The sequence below is a fragment of the Syngnathus scovelli genome, chromosome 4, assembly GCF_024217435.2.
Source record: "Syngnathus scovelli strain Florida chromosome 4, RoL_Ssco_1.2, whole genome shotgun sequence".
Taxonomy (NCBI): domain Eukaryota; kingdom Metazoa; phylum Chordata; class Actinopteri; order Syngnathiformes; family Syngnathidae; genus Syngnathus; species Syngnathus scovelli.
Genome location: NC_090850.1, coordinates 1,020,516 through 1,043,529, shown reverse-complemented (window position 1 = coordinate 1,043,529; position 23,014 = coordinate 1,020,516). Strand labels below are relative to the sequence as shown.

Sequence of the window (23,014 nt, the reverse complement as noted above, 5' to 3'; positions counted from 1 at the left end):
TCCTGCTATAAATGAATATCCCTCTAAACAATAATGTGCCTTATCTACAACCATACACTGGGAAAGCTTTACACTGACTATATTTTTTCCAACAGGTTAAGATGGATGAAAATAGTAATTTACAGCATTTAACTCGAACAAGACCCAAAGGGAACCGTAACCGACGCCCACCAACCAGGATTCATATGAAAGAGGTATAATGTGACTGAGTGTACGTTTATGAGAAAAGTCCCTAATAGCAAGGCAAGGGAAGTTTATTTAAAGAGCACGATTCATACACAAGGCAATTCAAGGTACTTTAATATAGAGAAAGAGACAGAGACAGAGAGAAAACACAGAAATAGTCTGTCGGTTTCTTACTTTCACCAATAGAGGGTACTAATCACAGTGAAACGACTTCTACAGATTCAACCCGTATCCAAACATATAAGGCAATGCAGGCTGTCTATTCTCCCGAAAAAACTTCAGGCATCACATTTTTTTAATGACCCTAAGCAGCTACGAGCTGAGGACATTACAGCCACAGCTCCACAAATTTTTCCTCCATATCGTGGCCTATCAGAGAACAACTGTCCGTTCTTTTTTTATGCCATTTTGTTTGTTTGTGTACGATATGTTCAACCTCGCACCATAAATAGGAGCGCACTGTATTCCTATTGGTCAATGCCCAAGAACCACTCAAAGCACTACGTAGGTTGTCACACTATGTGGCATGACGACCAAAGATTCTTACATGCCAGACTATCCTAGACGCCAGCCGTCCAATTGTGGATTATGTCACACTACACAGATTGTGACACATTAAGACAACTCAAAATCGGCCACAACACACTACATTTGTCTGCGACACGTCTGTCAGCTCATTATCGGGCTACATTCATGTGGTTTGACATCGGCATTAATGTGTTTTACATGTTGTGGGTTACATTTAATATATATATATATATATATATATATATATATATATATATATATATATATATATATATATATATATATATCGGGTCCTCTACCAGAGGCCTGGGAGCTTGAGGGTTCTACGCAGTATCTTTGCTGTTCCTAGCACTGCACTTTTCTGGACTGAGATGTCAGATGTTTTTCCTGGGATCTGTTTCAGCCACTCCTCCAGTTTGGGGGTTACTGCCCCTAGTGCTCCAATGACCACAGGTACCACTGAAGTCTTAACTCTCCAGGTCTTCTCCAGCTCTTCTCTGAGCCCTTGATATTTCTCAAGTTTCTCATGTTCCTTTTTCCTAATGTTACCATCATTTGGGATGGCTATGTCAACCACAACGGCTTTCCTCTGCTCTTTGTCCACCACCACAATGTCCGGTTGGTTCGCCATTACCATTCTGTCTGTCTGGATCTGGAAGTCCCAGAGGATCTTGGCTTGGTCATTCTCTACCACCTTTGGAGGTGTTTCCCACTTGGATCTTGGGACTTCCAGTCCATACTCTGCACAGATGTTCCTGTACACTATTCCAGCTACTTGGTTATGGCGCTCCATGTAAGCTTTACCTGCCAGCATCTTACACCCTGCAGTTATGTGCTGGATTGTCTCAGGACCTTCTTTGCACAATCTACACCTGGGGTCTTGTCTGGTGTGGTAGATTTGGGCCTCTATTGCTCTGGTGCTCAAGGCCTGTTCTTGTGCAGCCAGGATCAGTGCCTCTGTGCTGTCCTTCAGACCAGCTCTTTCTAGCCATTGGTAGGATTTCTGGATATCAGCCACTTCAGCTATGTTTCGGTGGTACATCCCATGTAGGGGCTTGTCCTCCCATGATGGTCCCTCCAGCACCTCATCTTCCTTTGATGCCCATTGTCTGAGACATTCACTGAGCACGTGATCCGTTGGGGCCTTATCCCTGATGTACTTATGGATCTTGGATGTTTCATCTTGGATAGTGGCTCTCACGCTCGCTAGTCCTCGGCCTCCTTCTTTACGGCTAGTGTACAGTCTCAGGGTGCTGGATTTGGGATGGAACCCTCCATGCATGGTTAGGAGCTTCCGTGTCTTGATATCTGTGGTCTGTATATCTTCCTTTGGCCACCGTATGATTCCTGTAGGGTATCTGATTACTGGTAGGGCGTAGCTGTTAATGGCTAGGGACTTGTTCTTGCCGTTGAGCTGACTTCTTAGGACTTGCCTTACTCGATGGAGGTATTTGGCTGTGGCTGCTTTCCTTGTTTCCTCGTCAAGGTTGCCATTTGCCTGTGGAATTCCAAGGTATTTGTAGCTGTCCTCAATGTCTGCTATTGTTCCTTCTGGGAGTGAGACCCCGTCTGTGTGGATTACCTTTCCTCTTTTAGTCACCATGCGGCCACATTTCTCAAGTCCGAATGACATTCCGATGTCAGAGCTGTAGATCCTGGTAGTGTGGATCAGGGAGTCAATGTCCCGCTCGTTCTTAGCGTACAGCTTTACGTCATCCATGTAGAGGAGGTGGCTGATGGTAGCCCCATTCCTGAGTTGGTATCCATAGCCCGTCTTGTTGATTATTTGGCTGAGGGGGTTCAGTCCTATACGGAACAGCATTGGGGACAGAGCTTCTCCTTGGTATATACCACATTTGATGGTCACATGTGCAAGTGGCTTGCCATTGGCTTCAAGTGTGGTTTTCCACTGTTTCATCGAGTTGGCAATGAAGGTTCTCAGAGTCCCATTGATGTTGTACAGCCGCAAGCATTCAGTGATCCAAGTATGTGACATTGAGTCATATGCTTTCTTGTAATCAATCCAGGCAGTGGTCAGGTTGGTACGTCTGGTTCTGCAGTCTTGGGTGACTGTTCTATCCACCAGGAGTTGATGTTTTGCTCCTCTGGTATTTTTACCAATCCCTTGCTGAGCAGTGCTCATGTATTGATCCATGTGCCCGGTGATCTTATCTGATATTATGCCCGACATCAGCTTCCATGTTGTGGAGAGGCAGGTGATTGGCCGGTAGTTGGATGGGACTGTACCCTTTGAAGGATCCTTCTGGATCAGGATCGTACGCCCTTGGGTTAGCTATTCAGGGTGAGTCCCATCCCTTAGCGGCTGGTTCATTTGTGCTGCCAGGCGCTCATGGAGAGTTGTAAGTTTCTTGAGCCAGTAGCTGTGGATCATGTCAGGGCCTGGTGCTGTCCAGTTTTTCATTCCAGAGACTCTTCTCTGGATGTCTGCCACTGTGATGGTTACTGGGTTCTGTTCAGGGAGCTTGCTGTGGTCCTTTCTCAGAGCCACCAGCCACTGTGCATCCTTCTTATGTGATGCCTCCCGCTCCCATATATTCTTCCAGTACTGTTCAGTTTCCAGCCTTGGTGGGTCTGCTCTGCTATTATTCCCCTGCCACTGAGCGTACACTTTCGCTGGTTGTGTTGTGAACAACCTGTTTATTCGTCTGGCTTCATTCTCTCTTGTGTACCTCTTTAGGCGCCTGGCCAAGGCTTGGAGTCTTTGTTTGGCAGTTTCGAGTGCTTCAGGTATGGGCATCTGGCTGTATTTCTTGGGAACTTGCTTTTTCATTGCACCTTTCTGGGCCTCTGTCATTTGGCTCACTTCTCTCCGTGCTATCTTGATTTTGGCCTCCAGCCTTCTCTTCCATGGTGGGCACTGTTGTGGTCGCATATGGTCATTCTTCTTGTAGCCAAGCATTTCTAGGATCACTGCTGCTGAGGTGTATATCAGCTCATTGGTTTCAGTGATGGTAGCCGTGGGAATTGTTGTCAGTGCTGCATTCACATCTTCTAGGAGACTTTCTGAGGGTACTTCACTTAGCCTCTGCAGTGTATATCTAGGTTCCCGAGCATTCATTCTCACCGTGATCTTGTTCTTCAGGTCAGTTGCTGCCTCGTTCAGCTTGATTGTGCTTATTGGGATTTCGTACCCAACCTCTGGACTTGTACATGGATTTAACTCGTCTCTGACCTGGTGCTCTGGTTGACCTTCGCTATGGCATTTGTGTTGTATCTCATCAATCTTGAGCTGTGATAGCAGGTGCCGTTTATGGATATTGGAACATTGAGCTACTAGTTGCTTGGCTGATAGTGTTGACGTGTATATATATATATATATATATATATATATATATATATATATATATATATATATATATATATATATGTTACAGCCTGTTTGAACTACTCCCCTCCGGACGCCGTTATAGAGCTCTGTACACTAAAACCAGCAGACACAGAGACAGCTTCTTCCCCCAGGCTGTCGCTCTGATGAACTCACACCACTCTTAGAGTCTCAGAGTCATTACTGTGCAATAACATCCCGCTTTCCACACCTTTTTTGTCTACACTGTTTGTACTATGTGTCCTCTCTGCATCCATTGCTGCCTGGTCATCCTAGAAGAGGGACCCTCCCATCTGTGGTCTCTTCTCAAGGTTTCTCATTTCCCCTAGCTGGAGTTTTGAGTTTTTCCTTGCCCTCTTGGGAGTTTAAGATCAGTTTAAGATCAGGGGGTGTTTGAGAATATCTTTCGTTCTTCACATGTCCTGAGTGTTGTTGTTAGTCACCTAAATGTTGAACAGAGGCTGTGATTTACCGAAGTCAAATTCCTTGTTTGGCACGCTCAAACATGGCGAATAAAAAACTCTTGAATCTTATATGTATATATATATATATATATATATATATATATATATATATATATATATATATATATATATATATATATATATATATATACATATAACCCACAACATGAAAAACACATTAATGCCGATGTCAAACTACACGAATGTAGCCCGATAATGAGCTGACAGACGTGTCGCAGACAAATGTAGTGTGTAGTGTTTGGGCACATCAACTATATATATATATATATATATATATATATATATATATATATATATAGTTGATGTGGCCAAACTAAATCCTTAGTCCATTTCCTGTATTTTAGTTAACTTGCGGGCCACAATGGTTTAGAAAATTTGAAATATTTAGAGTGTTTGGACCAGATATACTAAAGCGTTACGTGTATGTATGTAGTCTGCAAGAGAGAGAGAGAGAGAGAGAGAGAGAGAGAGAGAGATAGTTGGATAGATAGTTGGATCGATAGATAGACAGATAGAGAGATAGAAATTGGTATTAACTTTTTGTAATGATCTAAAGTGGGTCATAAAAAGTCTTACATTGAAATTGAAGAAACTTGTAGGAACCCTGACTCCTTTTTTAATCAATTTAGCTTTTCTAAGGAACTATGTTTTTTATATTTTCAATAGATTTCATTACATGAAAATGCAAAATTTTATTATTATTTTACAATTATGTTGATACTTTGAAGCCTCTTCAAATTCTAATTTTTGCAAGGAAAGTTCCTTTCCTGTCCTGTGATGTGATGAATCGGAAGTAGCATCATTCAAATAGTTGATATTGAGTGGGAGCACTTTGCTAATTGTGCAGTATGTGGCTGTGTGGACTCATTGCCTTTCCACAAAAAAGAAGTTTGGCTTCCAGGTAAAGGCACTCCGAAGCTCTCTACTTAAATACCAATTCTTAGACTTGGTCCAAAAGAATTGGATTGCCACCTCCCCCTGACCCTGGGAAGTTCACCCAACAGTTCAGTCATTACAGACTTGAGGTGATGAGGTGGATGATGTCCCTGGAGATGAACTGAGATGACAGCTGATCTCAGTGACATCATCAGCCTGCAGAAAAAGAATGGAAAAAATGCAAATTCATATTTTCATAACAAATTGAAATTTACTTAGATCATAACACAATACCTCTTCCTGTATTGTGTTAATTTTCGTGATGGGGTCGTTGAATATATATTGAATCTATATCTTCTACAGTAAATAAGGCAGGGTTTTAAACCTTCAGTGTACTTGTGCAAAAAAAAATCACAATATGTCAAGTATCTCTTTTTTTGTGATTGCTAACTAGAGCTCTCTCACACTGTCTTGTTTTGGTGCTATAGAATGAAGGAAAGTGGCTTTCAAGAGGCGTATCATAGAAACAGAAGCTTGTTTCAAGGCTTATCAGGGTGGTACAGTGGAACCCCGGAAATCAATCTCCTTGGAACTCAACATATTTGGTTTTAAACGCAAAATGTCGGGACATCTTTGTCCCGGTTCTCGAACAAAGCTTCGGAAACTGATCCGAGTCACGCAGCTATTATGAACAAAGAGTTTGTACCACCTGCCGTTAGTCGGCGTTGGTTGCCGTTGTTATTTGGCGGGTTGTAGACCACTGTAAGACTGCATTGTACTAGGAAAAAAAACATGCGTCCTAAGAAAGACACAAGAAAAAGGCAAAAGAGGAAAGTGGCGCGAACAATGATAGAGCTGAAAAAGGCAATCATAAACAAGTATGAAAGAGGGATTCGTGTTTTGTACTTGGCATCGGAATTCAAAGTGTCAAGATTGACCATAAATTCATTTTGAGGACTAGAAACTGCTAGTGTTGCTAAGGGGGTTACGAGGGTTTACCAGCCAAGTCCTAGTGGACCAAACAAAGAAAGGAAATCACTGACAAAATGCAGCCTCCGAATTATTCTTATAGAAGGGATTTAATGATACCCCCTTCCTCTCCGCCTCTGCATTAATAGATTCAGCGGCTCATCAATAAAGGTATGTAGATCTTAAATTTACTGTTTTAATGATGTTTCTTATTTAATTTATAGTGCATATTCTACTCTGCATATTTTTGCTTCACAATTGTGGTATAAACAAGGCAACGTTAGGGTAAAAACTTGCTGGCTGAGAATGGATTACAGTAATACCTCGCTATATTGCGGTTCATTTATCGCGGCTTCAGTACATCGTGGATTTTTTTCCAAATAACATAAAAAAAATCAAAAATCCAAAATAAAAATTTCTAAATTGAGGAATTATGGCACGAAAGTTGCCCACACACCAGCAAAAGGCAGGGAGTGCCCACACAATTGCAGTACGTACACTTGTGATAAAAAAAAAGTTGTTACAATAATAATAAGAGTTCTAAAAACATATTTACACTATTGTACCTTGTTATAAAAAATGTTATAATAATAAAAGAGTTCTAAAAACATATACCGTAATTTCCGGACTATAAACCGCACCGGATTATAAGCCGCACCAGCTAAAATTCAGGGATATTTCAGTTTTTTTCTTACATAAACCGCACCGGACTATAAGCCGCACGTGCACACGAGTTTTTTTACAAAGAAAGACAGTACATAGAAAGCCTTTTTAACGTTTTAATAACATACTTGAACATTTCTTTCCAAACACTGCCTGTGACGCGGCAGTAATACCGCAGCAACACGGAAGTAACACAGCAAAGTCACTGAGACGCGGTGGTAACACAGCAGCATTACAGCAGCAACACGGTAGCACAGCACTAACAGGGCTGGTTAAAAAAAACATACCAGTAAAAGTAAAAAAAGAGCCGTCTTCATCTTCCTCCTGTGCACTGAAACCATCGAAGTCTTCCTCCTTAGTGTCCGATTGGAATAGTGTTAGATATCCTTCGCCTCACACTTTCTCAGTCTCTCTTTCGTCGTCGCTTTTATGCATTTCTTTGAGTGTGATGAGGGTCTGTTCATGCTAATCTTATTCATGCACGAAGCGCTACATTACATTAAACTAGCGAGCGACACGTATAGCTTAAAAGCGGCATCATATGCATTTCTTTCGTCCCCCATAATGACGGTTTGTGTATAAAAGCTTCCTTTCAGTAATGTCCGTCTTGATCTCGTTCTGTCTTTTCTTTGTGTGAGTGCGAGTGTGGGTGTGTGCGTGATGCGCGAGACGATCAAAACACAAACTAGCACGTCTTCTTCGGCGCATTATCTCTTCTTCGCCTGTCTCGCTCTTGCGTTCTGCTAGAGCGCCCCCTGGAGGCCGGAAAAATCCATAAGTACGCCGCGCCGCCATTTAAGGTTCAAAGTAACCTTCTGAATAAAATGCATTAAAAGTTCACATTCATTACAACTTGTTTTTGGTGAGCAAAATGTCAGAGGAATTGAATTTAAATGCTGATTGATTGGGTTTTAATACAATGCAGATGGTCCAAACAGCGCCACTGCTTTGTGTAATCTCTGAGTCACATGGCAGAGTAACTTTATTTTACTGTGTTGTGAGAGCAAGACAAGATTGGTTAATCATTATAGTCTACATTCCAACATAATCCTACGATAAAGATAACCTGGAGAACCCTAACAATGATGATGATGATGATGATGATAGAACTTTATTCATCCCACAGCGGGGAAATTTACTTGTCACAGCATCGCATACGAGTGCAAGAATATAAGTGCCAAAATTTCAAAAACGGATAAATAATAGACAAAGACAAGTGCCGCTAGTAGGGACGAAACACAATTTTATCAGGTGCCACGCAAGTTGTAGAGTCTGACAGCAGAGGGAATGAAGGACCTACGGAATCGTTCCTTCCTACACCGTAGGTGTAATAGTCTGCTGCTAAAGGAGCTGCTCAGGGACCACACAATGTCATGGAGGGAGTGAGAGGTGTTGTCCATGATGGATTTCAGCTTAATTAACGTCCTCCTCTCACCCACAACTTCAATGGAATCCAGGGGACAGCCCAAGACAGAGCTCGCTCTCCTGACCATCTTATTTACTCTCCCCCTGTCCCGGTCCGTACTGCCCCCACCCCAGCAGACCACAGCGTAGACTCTACGCCGTAGAGGATGGCTGAGGCCACCACACAGTCGTAGAACGTCCTGAGGAGAGCCCTGCACACACCGAAGGACCTCAGTCTCCTCAGCAGGTGGAGGCGACTCTGGCCCTTCTTGTACAGGGCGTGGGTGTGATCAAGTCCAGTCCAGTTTGTTGATAAGGCGAACACCTAGGAATTTGTAGTTCTCCACTACCTCAATATTTTTATATACATTATTTTCTGTATCAAAGTCAAAGTCTGCTTTATTGTCAATTTCTTCACGTCAAGACATACTAACCCACGGTGACAAGACATATTTCACCCAATTGGTCCACAGACAAACAAAACATTCAAGTAAACAATACAAAAAGTAAAAATAAGAAGGCACACACAATGAATAAATAAGAGCAATGAATAAATAAGAGCAATGAATAAATAAGAGCAACTTGGTTGAAATGGAGCAATTGTGCATACAGCAGACAGTCAGCATAATAGCGCAAAAGTACAGGAGGAGTAGTGCAAGTGGTGCAAGGCAGCCATCGTGGCCCAAAAGGCCAGGACGTTATGCAGTGGAGGGGGGAGAGGGGGGAAAGAGGTCAGGATCCTAACAGCCTGGAGTAGGAAGCTGTTGGTGAGTCTGGTGGTGCGGGAGCGCAGGCTTCTGTACCTCTTCCCAGAGGGCAGTAGATCAAAGAAAGTGTGAGCGGGGTGACTCACATCACTCACAATCGTGGTCGCCTTGCAGGTGAGATGGGAGGTGTAAATGTCCTTCAGGGAGGGAAGTGAAGCACCAATAATCTTACCAGCTGTGTTCACTATGCGCTGCAGGGCCTTCCTGTTGTGTTCAGTGCAGCTTCCACCCCACACAGCGAAACAGCTGGAGAGGATGCTCTCAATGGTGCCTCGGTAGAATGTGGTCATGATGGCTGGTGGAGCACTTGCTCGCCTGAGTTTCCGCAGGAAGTACAGGCAGCGCTGAGCTTTCTTCGCCAGTGATGCAGTGTTGGTGGTCCAGGAGAGAGCTTCACTGATGTGCACCCCCTGGAATCTGGTGCTGCTCACTCTCTCCACCACAGCACCGTCGATGGTCAGTGGCAGGTGTTGGGTGTGACCCTTCCGGAAGTCAACAACAATCGCCTTCCTGCAAAGGGGCGACTCTGCCTAGCCTGTGTCATGATGTGTTACCTCTCAGTCTTAACTAAAATCAACTCCTATGTATGTGCAAAATGTATCATAGAGAAGGGAAGGCCAGTGAAAGCAAGAGAAGGCTCACAGCAAGATAACGGCATAGCTCAAGCTACCAATCTAATCGCCTGTGCCAAAGAGGCCTATTCTAACAATCTGTTCTATGCAGTTCAAATCGGTGTGTGCCAAAAATAGTACATTATTCAATACCCATAATTCGGCTCTGGGCCATTGGGCCACTGTTTATATAAAACCATCGTTCTCCCTCAGGACCTCACCCGGTTGGTCAATGGCATAGGGGTGTGGTCTTACCTCAAATTTCTTCCCGGTTTTTACAGAATCTATACACCAGTAATTTCAACATGGTTTAACCAAATGGAAGTGTGAGTCAAGAATCAAGCTTTTCTATTGCGGCAGCCGCACGAATTTACAAGGGAGGCATTTTAAACCATTTGACACCGAATAGAAAATGAGGCCGTGTTGAAATGGTGTTTTGTTAAAATGATGATTTTGTCTGCATGCAATCACAGTCATCATTTGTTGATGGTAATGTTGTTGATGCTATAATGCATAGCATCATCAGACTCATACTTAAAAGCTATATGATCATGATATTCCTTTCCCTTTAAGGTTGCAGAGTTGTCATCTGAAGGCATGCTGCGCTTGGATCTTGACCTTTTAAATGCTGCAGTGGCGAATGGGACATATGATGCCAATAGTGATGACAGTGACATGCCTCGAGAATCTAACAAATTTGTGCTTCAGTGTAAATTCACTGAGGGTGCAGAGAATCTACTTGCAGAAACCCAGACTGAGTTAAAGGTTGGTTTCCAGTATAATTACAATATACAGAAAATGTACATGCAACAAAATAGTCAAGCTTGCATGTTACTAAAGTCATCAAATATAAAATAGTATCTATTCGTATCATAAAAATATATTTGGTTTATGACTTAAAGGTCTTGAAGCTACCCATTGAAAGTCCATCATCGCTTCCCAGTCACTCAAGCAGCTCCTTGAGTGAACTTGCAGGAAATCATCAACTGAAACATCATACCCACCCTCCAAACCCACCAACCAAAGACATGAAGCCTTCCTTCGTTCTATTGGCACCAAACCAAAAGGCCGAACGTCCCCCAGATAGCAATGACGACAAGCAACAAGAAAATAAAAATGATACAGCAAGACTACCTCAGAAAAAATATCAAACTCTTCTTCATGTTGGTGAGGGTACAACTACATGCATAGAAGGAATCATTATGGAAAATGACAAGGCAAAAATCATTCCACAAATGCCTGGTTCAAAGATAATGGTACCCACAGAAAGAACAACAGTTTTTCCTCCACTAAGCCCCAACAAAAAACATTCTCTTTCATCTAAATTTAACATCCAACCTATGGAAGACACAACTAAATCTCAAGAGGAAGAAGATCATGCTTCTTGGCTTAAAAGATCGGTTTGCTTTTCTTCCCTCTCCAATGATAGTTTGCTGAATGACCCCACCAATTACAGCCAAATGTTTTTGCCAACACCACAAGAAAAGAGAATAAATTCAGATAATAATTGTGTAGGTTGGTGTCAACATCTAAATGCAAAGAGTGCAGTAACTGGAAACGAAAACACATTTGGAATGTCTAAAACCGCAGTTAGTGATTCAGATACAGATGTTCTGAACATTAGTAATGATGGTAATTTGATGCAGGCAGCAGTCACTGCTACAACAAAAAATCTATCTAAGGGCTCAATGTGTCGACAATCTAAGTCTATGCCTCTGTCAACCAAGATTAGATCTGTCTCCTTTGGAGATCTGCTGTCTGACTCATCACATACTATTTCTTCGCGGTGCCATTCAGAGGCTTTCATGAGAAATGAAGTTGACTTGATCACACTTGAAAATGAGTTGACTCTGGAAATGCAAGAGACAAGTGAGCTAATGAGCAGTGTGTGCCAATCCCATATGGAAGGAGATGAAGCATCCATACCAGGGAATCTGCTGATGAAGGCAATGGAAAAACTAAATAAGGCAGATCATGTCCTCAAAGAGCTCAAAGAATTGAAACATACAAAGACTGAGAGAAAAAATACCTGGTGAATGTCAGTCAAACAAGTAACAGTTTTAAGCCCACATTGCAATGTATCCATTAATTTAGCAACCTTACTTCTACCACTACTACACAAACTATCTACTCCAATCAGGAGATACAAAATACTGACATTGGAACACACATCCATCCATCCATTTTCTATTTTCATCAGGCAGTAGGCGGGGGACACCCTGAACCGGTTGCCAGCCAATCGCAGGGCACACAGAGATGACAATCATCCACACTCGCACTCACACTTGGGGCGAGTGGAGTGCTCATTTGGCCTACCAAGCATGTTTTTGGGATGTGGGAGGAAACCGTAGTGCCCAAAGAAAACCCACGCGTGCATGGGGAGAACATGCAAACTCCACACAGAGAGGGTCGGAGGTGGAATCGAACCGGCACCTTCCTAAGTGTGACGCAGGTATGCTAACCATTGCGCTACCAAGCCGCCCCTTGGAACACACAGTACCACCAAATTCAAATCACACAACGCACCGAAATGGATGCATCCCAAGAGCATAATCCAGAGAAGCAAGCTGAACAGTGCTGTAAAGAATATGCAGCCAAGTTAAGGTTACACCTTGAGCAAGATGCTGAACCCAATTTGCTCCCAATGGGCCTGGCAGCACCTTGCATGGCAACAGCCTCCCATTGGTGTATAAATGTGTGTGTGGATGAGTGAATGTGAGGCATTGTAAAGTGCTTTGGGGACCATACGGTGTCTATAAAGCGCAATATAAGTGCAGTCCATTTACCATTCCACTATAATCATATTTTATTTTGTTTGTGTGTTTCTTTACGCAACACAACTTCTTGTATTTTGAAAGTTAGTATGTCAAAAAAGGAGCATACTAATTTTTCAATTGTTTATCAACGTGGAAGAAATAACACTTTGCTACAATGTGAAGTACTGTAGTCAGTGTACAGCTTGTAACTGTAAATTTAATATCCTCTCAAAATGTGCGACTATTCAGTTTTTTATGTCAAAACCACAGGCAAAAGAAGCTACTCCAAATGTTTTCCTTTTTCTCCAAAATAGGGGAACCATTAATTCTATGTGTGAACGTAATTACATTAATTACAGTTAATTACTGGTGTCATGGAAACTTGCAGATTTTACATGTACTGTTTGACTTACTCCAGTCACGCTCCTTATGTCTCAGTGAATTGTAATAAAGTAAATCTTTGGATCCTCAATGTCTGGCCAAAATCCGGCATCATTTGGTTAAATGTAAACATCAACACAAGTTACAGAAATAAAAAGAAGATTCCATGAAGTGTTTACACCTTAGCCAGTGAGTTTTGTGTTTTTCTTGTGCCATTTAGTTTCTTTGGCCATTTGGCTTTGTCTTCCTTTGCTGTTTATGTATCTTGACACTTTTCACGTGGAGCAGTATAAAGACCTGCGCTTGAGACCCACTCATGGCTAAATTCTAAATCTCAACCCTGTTGTATACTGCAGATTGTTTTGTTCAGACAACTAAAAATTCTAGATGTTATCTGCTTGACAGTTTTGACTGTGTCTCCAGTCTTCCTCAGATGCTTCGTCCGACGTGCTGCTGACGTGTCATCTGAGGAGGTCTGGAGACACAATCGAAATTGTCATCGAAATAACTCAACCCTGTTACCTGACTTCTGGAAAGCCTTCTTTTATCTCTATATACAGTCGTATGCAAAAGTTTGGGCACCCCTGATCATTTTCATGATTTTCCTTTATAAATCATCAGCAATTTCCGCTAAATATATCATATAGCAGACAAACACAGTGATATTTGAGAAGTGAAATGAAGTGTGCTACCGGTGGTGCTACCGGTGTGTTCGGCCATCCGCGGACGGCGGGGCGGGGCAATGACATACCAGCTCTACCGAACCCCTGAAGCCGACTCACCGAACCCCTGGGGTTCGATCGTACCCAGGTTAAGTATGTATATATATAGATATATACATACACATACAGTGGAGCCTCGGTTTTCGAACGTCCCGGTTATCGAACAAATCGGTATTCGAACAAAAAATTCGAGATTTCTTTGCTTCGGATGTCGGACGAAATTCGGTTGTCGAACCTCGCGAGATGAGCCGAGAGGACCCGCATGCCAACTGACTCCGTTCGTTATTACGTTCTCGTTACTCTGAGGATTGCATCAACTCTAATCATCCCTCCAAAGGAAGCAAGTGGGAGCAGTAAAGCCATCCTAAAACACAAAGACGCTCCTAAAGCAATGCGACAGTGAGCGCCCGGCGCGCTGCGGTTGCGCGATTGGACCAAATTAAGCTCCCTGCGCACCGAGGTCCACTTAAATTTTGGAAAGTCCATTAGGACTTTAAAAATATTTTCTAAATTTTAGCGACCGCTAAATCACAATAATGCGACCAGAGTGTTTTTCAAGGCTCAGGAAGCCCTTGCAGGTGTTTCAAGTTAATTAGATGATTCAAGTGATTAGTTGAATACTCTACTAGTATACGTATTCATGATATTCTAATGTTTTGAGATAGGATATTTGAGTTTTCTTAAGCTGTATGCCATAATCAATCATAATCATAATCATAAATATAAATTTATTTATTCAGCACGCTTTTGTTATACTTGTTACTTGTTTGTCTGTTGTGAGCCATGTCTTGTCACCGTGGGACAGGGGGGAACGAAATTTCGGTTTCTTTGTGTGTCTTTGGCATGTGGAGAAATTGACAATAAAGCTGACTTTGACTTTGACTTTAATCAGCAATATTGAAGTAATAAAAGGCTTGCAATATTTCAGTTGATTTGTAATGAATCCAGAATGTATGACATTTTTGGTTTTTCAATTGCATTACAGAAAATAAAGAACTTTATCAGAATATTCAAATTTTCTGAGACAGTCCTGTATATATATATATATATATATATAAATCTGATGGGGTCTCGGGTGTGCTGGAGCCTATCCCAGCAGTCATCGGGCAGTAGGCGGGGGACACCCTGAACTGGTTGCCAGCCAATTGCAGGGCACACAGTGACGAACAACTCACACAACTCGCACTCACACTGAGGGGCAATTTGGAGTGAATTCTGTGCCGTGCTGTAAATTACACACAGACATTACCTGCTTGTTCCATTTATTGTGCTACCACTGAAAGCACATAGTGGGTTGGTGTCTTTCATTGTCGTTGGTTTGGTAAGACACCAATGTTTTTCAAAATTAATTGTAATCTCACCTACCTACAAACTGGATTCGATTGAAGTTGGGAATTTGTGTAAAATGTAAGTAAAACCAAAATACAATGATTTGAAAATCCTTTTCAACCTATATTCAATTGAATACACTAAAAAGATAACATATTTAATGCTCAAACTCATCAACTTTATTTTATTTTTCAAATAATAATTAACTTAGAATTTCTTTGCTGCAACACGTGCAGTAGAAGTATGGAAAGGGCATGTTTACCACTTCGTTACATCACCTTACCTTTTAATAACACTCAATAAACGTTTTGGAAGAGAGGAAACTATTTTTCTTAGCTTCTCATGTGGAATTCTTTCCCATTCTTGTTTGATGAACCACTTCAGTTGTTCAACAGTCCGGGGTCTTCCCTGTTGTATTTTACACTTCATAATGCACCACACATTTTCAATGGGAGACAGGTCTGGACTGCCAGGGGAGAACCTGGACTCTTTTACTTCAAAGCCACGCTGTTGTAACACGTGCAGAATGAGGCTTGGCATTATCTTGCTGAAATAAGCAGCGACGTCCATGAAAATGACGCTTGGATGGCAGCATATGTTGCTCCAAAATCTGTGTGTACTTTTCAGCATTTATGTTGCCTTCACAGAAATGTAAATCACCCATGCCATGGGAACTAATGCACCCCCATACCATCACATATGCTGGCTTTTGAAGTTTGCGTTGATAACTGTTAGGTTCAAAATCAGCAAAAGGATCAGCAGACAAAACCAGTGAGGCAGAATATTGAGTCTTTTCTCGCGAGGAGTGCATTCAGACTTACAGCAATCCGACTACACTAAAAATCTGTTTACACTCCTCGCTCTTTTTATTTGGAAATGCCCTACCCACAGTGTGAGACGATTAGCCCTTGAGGGGGGGGAAAGAGGTTGTGGCTTCGTCTCGTAAGAAAAGAAACAAAAAGTGACGCACAAAGTGTTGTGTGCAGATATGGCTATATCAGCAAAACAGTTTAAGCAATATTCCGAGAGATGAGAAGAGAAAGTGACGTTCTTTAAGGAAGATCAGAAGGTTCATGACGCATCGTTTGACGTGTTGTTTTCACGATCTGTTCTGGTGGACGCTGAGATGTCAGCAGTACCTTGTTTGACACAACCGTCATCTCGCCCCTGACCCAGCCGTAATCCTTCTGTTCTGTTGTACAAGATAAGAATAAGCAAGGCAAAGCAGCAAGCATACTGAACAGTAACATTATGAATAAGTACTCATTAGAGAACGCATGATAACATATATATACAATTTTTCTAACAATAACAGTCCAGATGGTCCGCTTCCTCTTTGGTCCGGAGGACACGACGTCCAGTGTTTCCAAAAAACAATTTGAAAAGTGGACTCATCAGACCACAAAACACTTTTCCATTGTGCATCAGTCCATTTCACATGAGCTTGGGTCCAGAGAACCCGGCGGCGTTTTTGGATGTTGTTCATAAACGGCTTTTGCTTTGCATGGAAGAGAGGGATCGAAGGTCATGGTCAGTCAGTCTTGGTTTCCGGCCGTGGCGCGTACGTGCAGTGATTTCACCAGATTCTCTGAACCTTTTGATGATATTATGGACCGTAGATGTTGAAATCCCTAAATTCCTTGCAATTTTGCTTTGAGAAATGTTGTTCTTAAACTGTTCAACTATTTTCTCACGCAGTTGTGGACAAAGTGGTGAACCTCGCCCCGTCCTTGCTTGTGAATGACTGAGCATGTTTGGGGAGGCTCCTTTTATACCTAATCATGGTACCCACCTCTTCCCAATTAGCCTGATCACATGTGGGATATTCCAAATATGTGTTTGATGAGCTTTTCTCAGCTTTCTCAGTATTATTTGCCACCTTTCCCAACTTCTACTGGACGTGTTGCACCCATGAAATTCTATATTAATTATTATTTGGCAAAAAACAACAATTAAGTTTATCAATTTGAACACTAAATATGTTGTCTTTGTAGTGTATTCAGTTGAATATGGGTTGAGAAGGATTTTCAATTCGTTGTATTTTGTTTTTATTTACGTTTTACACAATTTCCCAACTTCAACCGAATCCGGTTTGTATTTGAGTTTTTCCTTGCCCTCCTAGGAGTTTAAAATCAGGGGATGTTTGAGAGAAATTGTCAATTCTTGTACATGTTGTCCTGAATGTTGTTAGCTACCTAAATGTTGTACAGAGAATGAGATGTACCGGAGTCAAATTCCTTGTTTGGCATGCTCAAACTTGGCCAATAAAAATTTATTTGATTTGATTTGAAAATATGGTTGGCTAAATTTATTTCACACTTGGTCTTTAACCCTTCAGATTACTTGTGACTCCCAGCAGAAAAAGTGCACAAAATGGACAGATAGATATTTTTAAAAGATTAATGTATAATTTCGATTGAGTTTATTGATGTATTACAAAAAACAAAGTGTCTCACTCAAACATAATAAGACGTTATAAAACCCATGTTAACTGTAGTGTTGTTTGCAATAATTACTTACATTTATATTATTATTATTATTTTAGATATTTATATTACATTTTCACATACGGTAATCCCTCGCCACTTCGCGTTTCACCTATTGCAGCCTTAGTGCATCGTCACTTGGAGCACAGGGCTTTGTCTGCCCATATGACGTGCCGCGCTGATTGGCTTATAGCTGTGAGCAGTTCTCACCACGCTTTATCTCAGGCTCCCACAGTCGCATTACGGATCCACTCTTCCACTACCTTCGCGTCAGCGGAATCAGCAGCATCTCTGATTTGCGCTTCATTTTGTCACGAACGAGGCAGGACAACCAAATGCAACATCGGCTCATTATTTGGGGAAAGGTTAAACGAGACAAGGAGGGTTGGAATGCCGGCAGAGCAGGATGACGTTGCAAGCTGACACGCCGGTCAGCCAGTGCGCGTCGTGCGTCATCATAGCAGACGGGCATATAGCAAGCTCGTGGTTGGGGACAGACAGAAGGTCGTGCCAAACAGAGTCAAGGGCAGATCATAAAAACAGGCTTTCGCTAAACAGTGAATCGGGAAAAAGGCATCGCGCGACACAGCGGATCAGGCAAATGAGAACCAGGTGGCATAGCAGACGTGTATCAGACAAACCACCACAGATTGACAGGTTTACGGGGTTTAAATAAACGCCCTAATCACCTGGTACCAAGTGCACATGTGGCAGCGATCAGTACTGATTAGCGCATTGGATATGTGTGCCCCCGCGCACATCAGCCAGCCAGCACGGCGAGAGCAGAGCGGAGTCATGACAACATTTATGGTCGTTTTCTTGGTGACTTTGAGAGTTTTAGTGAAGACCTAAAGAATGTTTCTAAAAGTCAGTTTAACTTTGAAATGTTTAAAAATACAATAAAGTGTTTAAACAAAATGTTTAAAAATATAATTATAAAGGTCTTGTGCGGAAATCGTAAAAATCTTGACTCCACATCATGGATTTTCACTTATCGCTTGGAACCAATCATTAACAATAAATGAGGGATCACTGTACTGAGAATGTCTGGAGAAACTCGACACCTAAGGTGGAGCTTGCGGTGGGAAACCCCCATGGCAGAGGAGGAGGAGGGTCCAGGCATCAATTCCACGGGGATGACAAAGCAATTTCTTTAATGGCAATGCAACGGAAGATCATCAAAACACGGAACTATTATCCTCATCTGGGAAACTTATGGCCTACGAAGGGAAGACACGACCTCTCCTAAATTATCATTGCAGCAGGGCCTTGCTGACCAGCCTCACACACAATTATCTCTATGGCTCGCCAGCAACAAAGAACACACACAAACATCAAGGCCCGCCCTTTTGATGAACTTTACGGCATAGTGTGGGTCAGGAAAATGAATTCTTTGTTACTTGCTACATTTGCAGTTATGGACAGTTGTGACCCGGAGCTGTGTCAAGTGACATGGTGGTTAGGATGGTACAAGCTGGTGCGTGAATGTGTATTGGATTTGGCCCAGATGAATTGGCTCAGATGCAATTCCAAATTTCACCAGAAGATGGTGACAAAGCTTGACGTGAGAGAGACCTATTAGGGGCCGATTAGGGCTTACTTACAAGTTAGTTCCTCAAAATTAGCTATTGTTAAACTGGTAGAGGGAGGGTGACTGGTTGATCTAGTCAACCGCTATTGCAGTTCCAAATTTCACCAGAAGATGGTGCCAAAGTTAGATTGACTTGACATAGGGGTTACCTGACGGGAAACTAGTAGATCAAAAAGTTATTGTGTGAAGGCGAAGGCCTTCACACATTGTTATTCTACTTTATTATTATTATTATTGTGTGAAGGCGAAGGCCTTCACACATTGTTATTCTACTTTATTATTATTATTATTATTATTATTATTGTGTGAAGGTGAAGGCCTTCACACATTGTTATTCTACTTTATTATTATTATTATTATTATTATTATTATTATTGTGTGAAGGCGAAGCCTTCACACATTGTTATTCTACTTTATTGTGCGAAGGCGAAGGCCTTCACACATTGTTATTCTACTTTATTATTATTATTATTATTATTGTGTGAAGGCGAAGGCCTTCACACATTGTTATTCTACCTTATTATTATTATTATTATTGTGTGAAGGCAAAGCCTTCACACATTGTTATTCTACTTTATTGTGTGAAGGCGAAGGCCTTCACACATTGTTATTCTACTTTATTATTATTATTATTATTATTGTGTGAAGGCGAAGGCCTTCACACATTGTTATTCTACTTTATTATTATTATTATTGTGTGAAGGCGAAGGCCTTCACACATTGTTATTCTACTTTATTATTATTATTATTATTAGTGTGAAGGTGAAGACCTTCACACTATTGTTATTGCTGTCCTTTATTATTATTATTATTATTATTATTAGTGTGAAGGTGAAGACCTTCACACTATTGTTATTGCTGTCCTTTATTATTATTATTATTAGTGTGAAGGTGAAGACCTTCACACTATTGTTATTGCTGTCCTTTATTATTATTATTATTATTATTATTAGTGTGAAGGTGAAGACCTTCACACTATTGTTATTGCTGTCCTTTATTATTAGTGTGAAGGTGAAGACCTTCACACTATTGTTATTGCTGTCCTTTATTATTATTAGTGTGAAGGTGAAGACCTTCACACTATTGTTGCTGTCCTTTATTATTATTATTATTAGTGTGAAGGTGAAGACCTTCACACTATTGTTATTGCTGTCCTTTATTATTATTATTAGTGTGAAGGTGAAGACCTTCACACTATTGTTATTGCTGTCCTTTATTAGTGTGAAGGTGAAGACCTTCACACTATTGTTATTGCTGTCCTTTATTATTATTAGTGTGAAGGTGAAGACCTTCACACTATTGTTATTGCTGTCCTTTATTATTATTATTATTAGTGTGAAGGTGAAGACCTTCACACTATTGTTATTGCTGTCCTTTATTATTAGTGTGAAGGTGAAGACCTTCACACTATTGTTATTGCTGTCCTTTATTATTATTATTCTACTTATTCCGCTCACTTTTTTGACGCTTAACTCCTTCCACATACCTCAACCGATTCACTCCGTTCCACTTTTCACTTATTCCAAATATTCATGACACGGCTGCTTACATTTTTTTTGTTAGAAAAATTTTCCGTTTTCACAAAATTCACGATTTTGTGGCATTTTTTTCCCCATTCATTCTTAATGGCAGATTCAACATTTCACATTTTTGTTGTTCCAGTTTGAAATTCACTTATTTCAACACATTCAAATCACATTGGGGACATTCCCAAACTTGCCAAATTCAAAAATTTCACGTTTTCACTTTTAAAATTTGCACAAAATTTTGCAAAATTTCACAAAATTTAGTTTTTCACTTCTAGTTTCTACATTTTTCCACCGATTCAACTCGTTCCAACTTTCAACTGTTCATCTTTTGCCTAGCTATTCCACACCTTCCCACTTAGCAAAATTTCCAAATTTTCAATTTTGAAATTCACACCAAATTTTCCCAAAATTTAGTTTTTCCCTTCTAATTTCTACATTTTTCAACCGATTCAACCCATTCCAACTTTATTCACTTTGTTCACCTTATGCTTACCATATTCACCCCCTTCACCCCCACTTCCACAATTCAACCCTTGACCCCCACTTCCAGAGTGGCGGCCATCTTGGATTGACCCTGAAGTGCCCCAATGAACCCGGAATGAACTGGAAGTGCCCCAAATCAAACCGGAATTGACCCCAAATGAACCGGAAATGACCTCAGGTAAACCGGAAGTGACCCCAAATCAAACCGGAAGTGACCCCAAATCAAACCGGAAGTGACCTTTTTAAACCGGAAGTGACCCCAAATAAACCGGAAGTGACCTCAGCTAGACCGGAAGTGCCTCTAATCAAACCGGAAGTGACCCAAATAGACCGGAAGTGACCCAAATCAAACCGGAAGTGACCATATTTCAACATTAAGTGCCCAAAATACCTACATTTGCGCTAACTTTTGCAAATTTTGACCGATTAAATCCGTTTCTACATTTTAACCCCAAAAGTGAACCTCCTGAAGCCGTTTTTTTTCCTTTTGTTCCAAATTTCAAAAGATTTTGGCGCATTTTTTTTTTCTTTTAATTCCCATTCATTCTTTATTAGGATTCAAGATTTGCTCTAACTTCTACATTTTTTAACCGATTCAACTCGTTCCAACTTTCAACTGTTCAATTTTGGTTTTCTACTCTAATTTCTACTTTTTTCAACTTATTCAACCCATTCAACTTATTCAACCCATTCCACCTTTCAACTGTTCATCATTTTCCTACCTATTCCACAACTTCCCACTTACCCAAAATTCCAAAATTTCAGTTTTGAAATTCACACCCAATTTTCCCAAATTTCCTTTTCCCTTGTAATTTCTACATTTTTCAACCGATTCAACTCTTTTCAACATCATTCTGCAGCATTCCCCAAGTATTTATTCAACCTCTTCACCTTCACACGCAATTTCTTCAGGAATTGCAAATTCTAGTTATTATTATTCTACTTATTCCGCTCACTTTTTTGACGCTTAACTCCTTCCACATACTTCAACCGATTCACTCCGTTCCACTTTTCACTTATTCCAAATATTCATGACACGGCTGCTTACATTTTTTTTGTTCGAAAAATTTTCCGTTTTCACAAAATTCACGATTTTGTGGCATTTTTTTCCCCATTCATTCTTAATGGCAGATTCAACATTTCACATTTTTGTTGTTCCAGTTTGAAATTCACTTATTTCAACACATTCAAATCACATTGGGGACATTCCCAAACTTGCCAAATTCAAAAATTTCACGTTTTCACTTTTAAAATTTGCACAAAATTTTGCAAAATTTCACAAAATTTAGTTTTTCACTTCTAGTTTCTACATTTTTCCACCGATTCAACTCGTTCCAACTTTCAACTGTTCATCTTTTGCCTACCTATTCCACACCTTCCCACTTAGCAAAATTTCCAAATTTTCAATTTTGAAATTCACACCAAATTTTCCCAAAATTTAGTTTTTCCCTTCTAATTTCTACATTTTTCAACCGATTCAACCCATTCCAACTTTATTCACTTTGTTCACCTTATGCTTACCATATTCACCCCCTTCACCCCCACTTCCACAATTCAACCCTTGACCCCCACTTCCAGAGTGGCGGCCATCTTAGATTGACCCTGAAGTGCCCCAATGAACCCGGAATGAACTGGAAGTGCCCCAAATCAAACCGGAATTGACCCCAAATGAACCGGAAGTGACCTCAGGTAAACCGGAAGTGACCCCAAATCAAACCGGAAGTGACCCCAAATCAAACCGGAAGTGACCTTTTTAAACCGGAAGTGACCCCAAATAAACCGGAAGTGACCTCAGCTAGACCGGAAGTGCCTCTAATCAAACCGGAAGTGACCTAAATAGACCGGAAGTGCCTCTTATCAAACCGGAAGTGACCCAAATAGACCGGAAGTGACCCAAATCAA

The 23,014-nt window shown here is 41.1% G+C and overlaps 1 protein-coding gene across 7 annotated transcripts in view; it reads left to right on the top strand.

The window, feature by feature from the left end:
* Positions 1-23,014, top strand: part of plekho2 (pleckstrin homology domain containing, family O member 2) — a 214,348-nt gene that overhangs the window by 46,184 nt on the left and 145,150 nt on the right. For 4 of the 7 annotated variants that reach the window (XM_068650331.1, XM_068650328.1, XM_068650329.1 and 1 more), the window contains 3 exons: positions 96-194; positions 10,409-10,600; positions 10,738-17,316. In XM_068650331.1, coding sequence (XP_068506432.1) covers positions 96-194; positions 10,409-10,600; positions 10,738-11,871 — 1,425 coding nt within the window. In that variant the 3' untranslated portion in view covers positions 11,872-17,316. Of the gene's footprint in view, positions 1-95; positions 195-10,408; positions 10,601-10,737; positions 17,317-23,014 lie in introns of those variants that run through there. The other 3 variants (XM_068650346.1, XM_068650347.1, XM_068650332.1) reach the window with 2 other exon arrangements.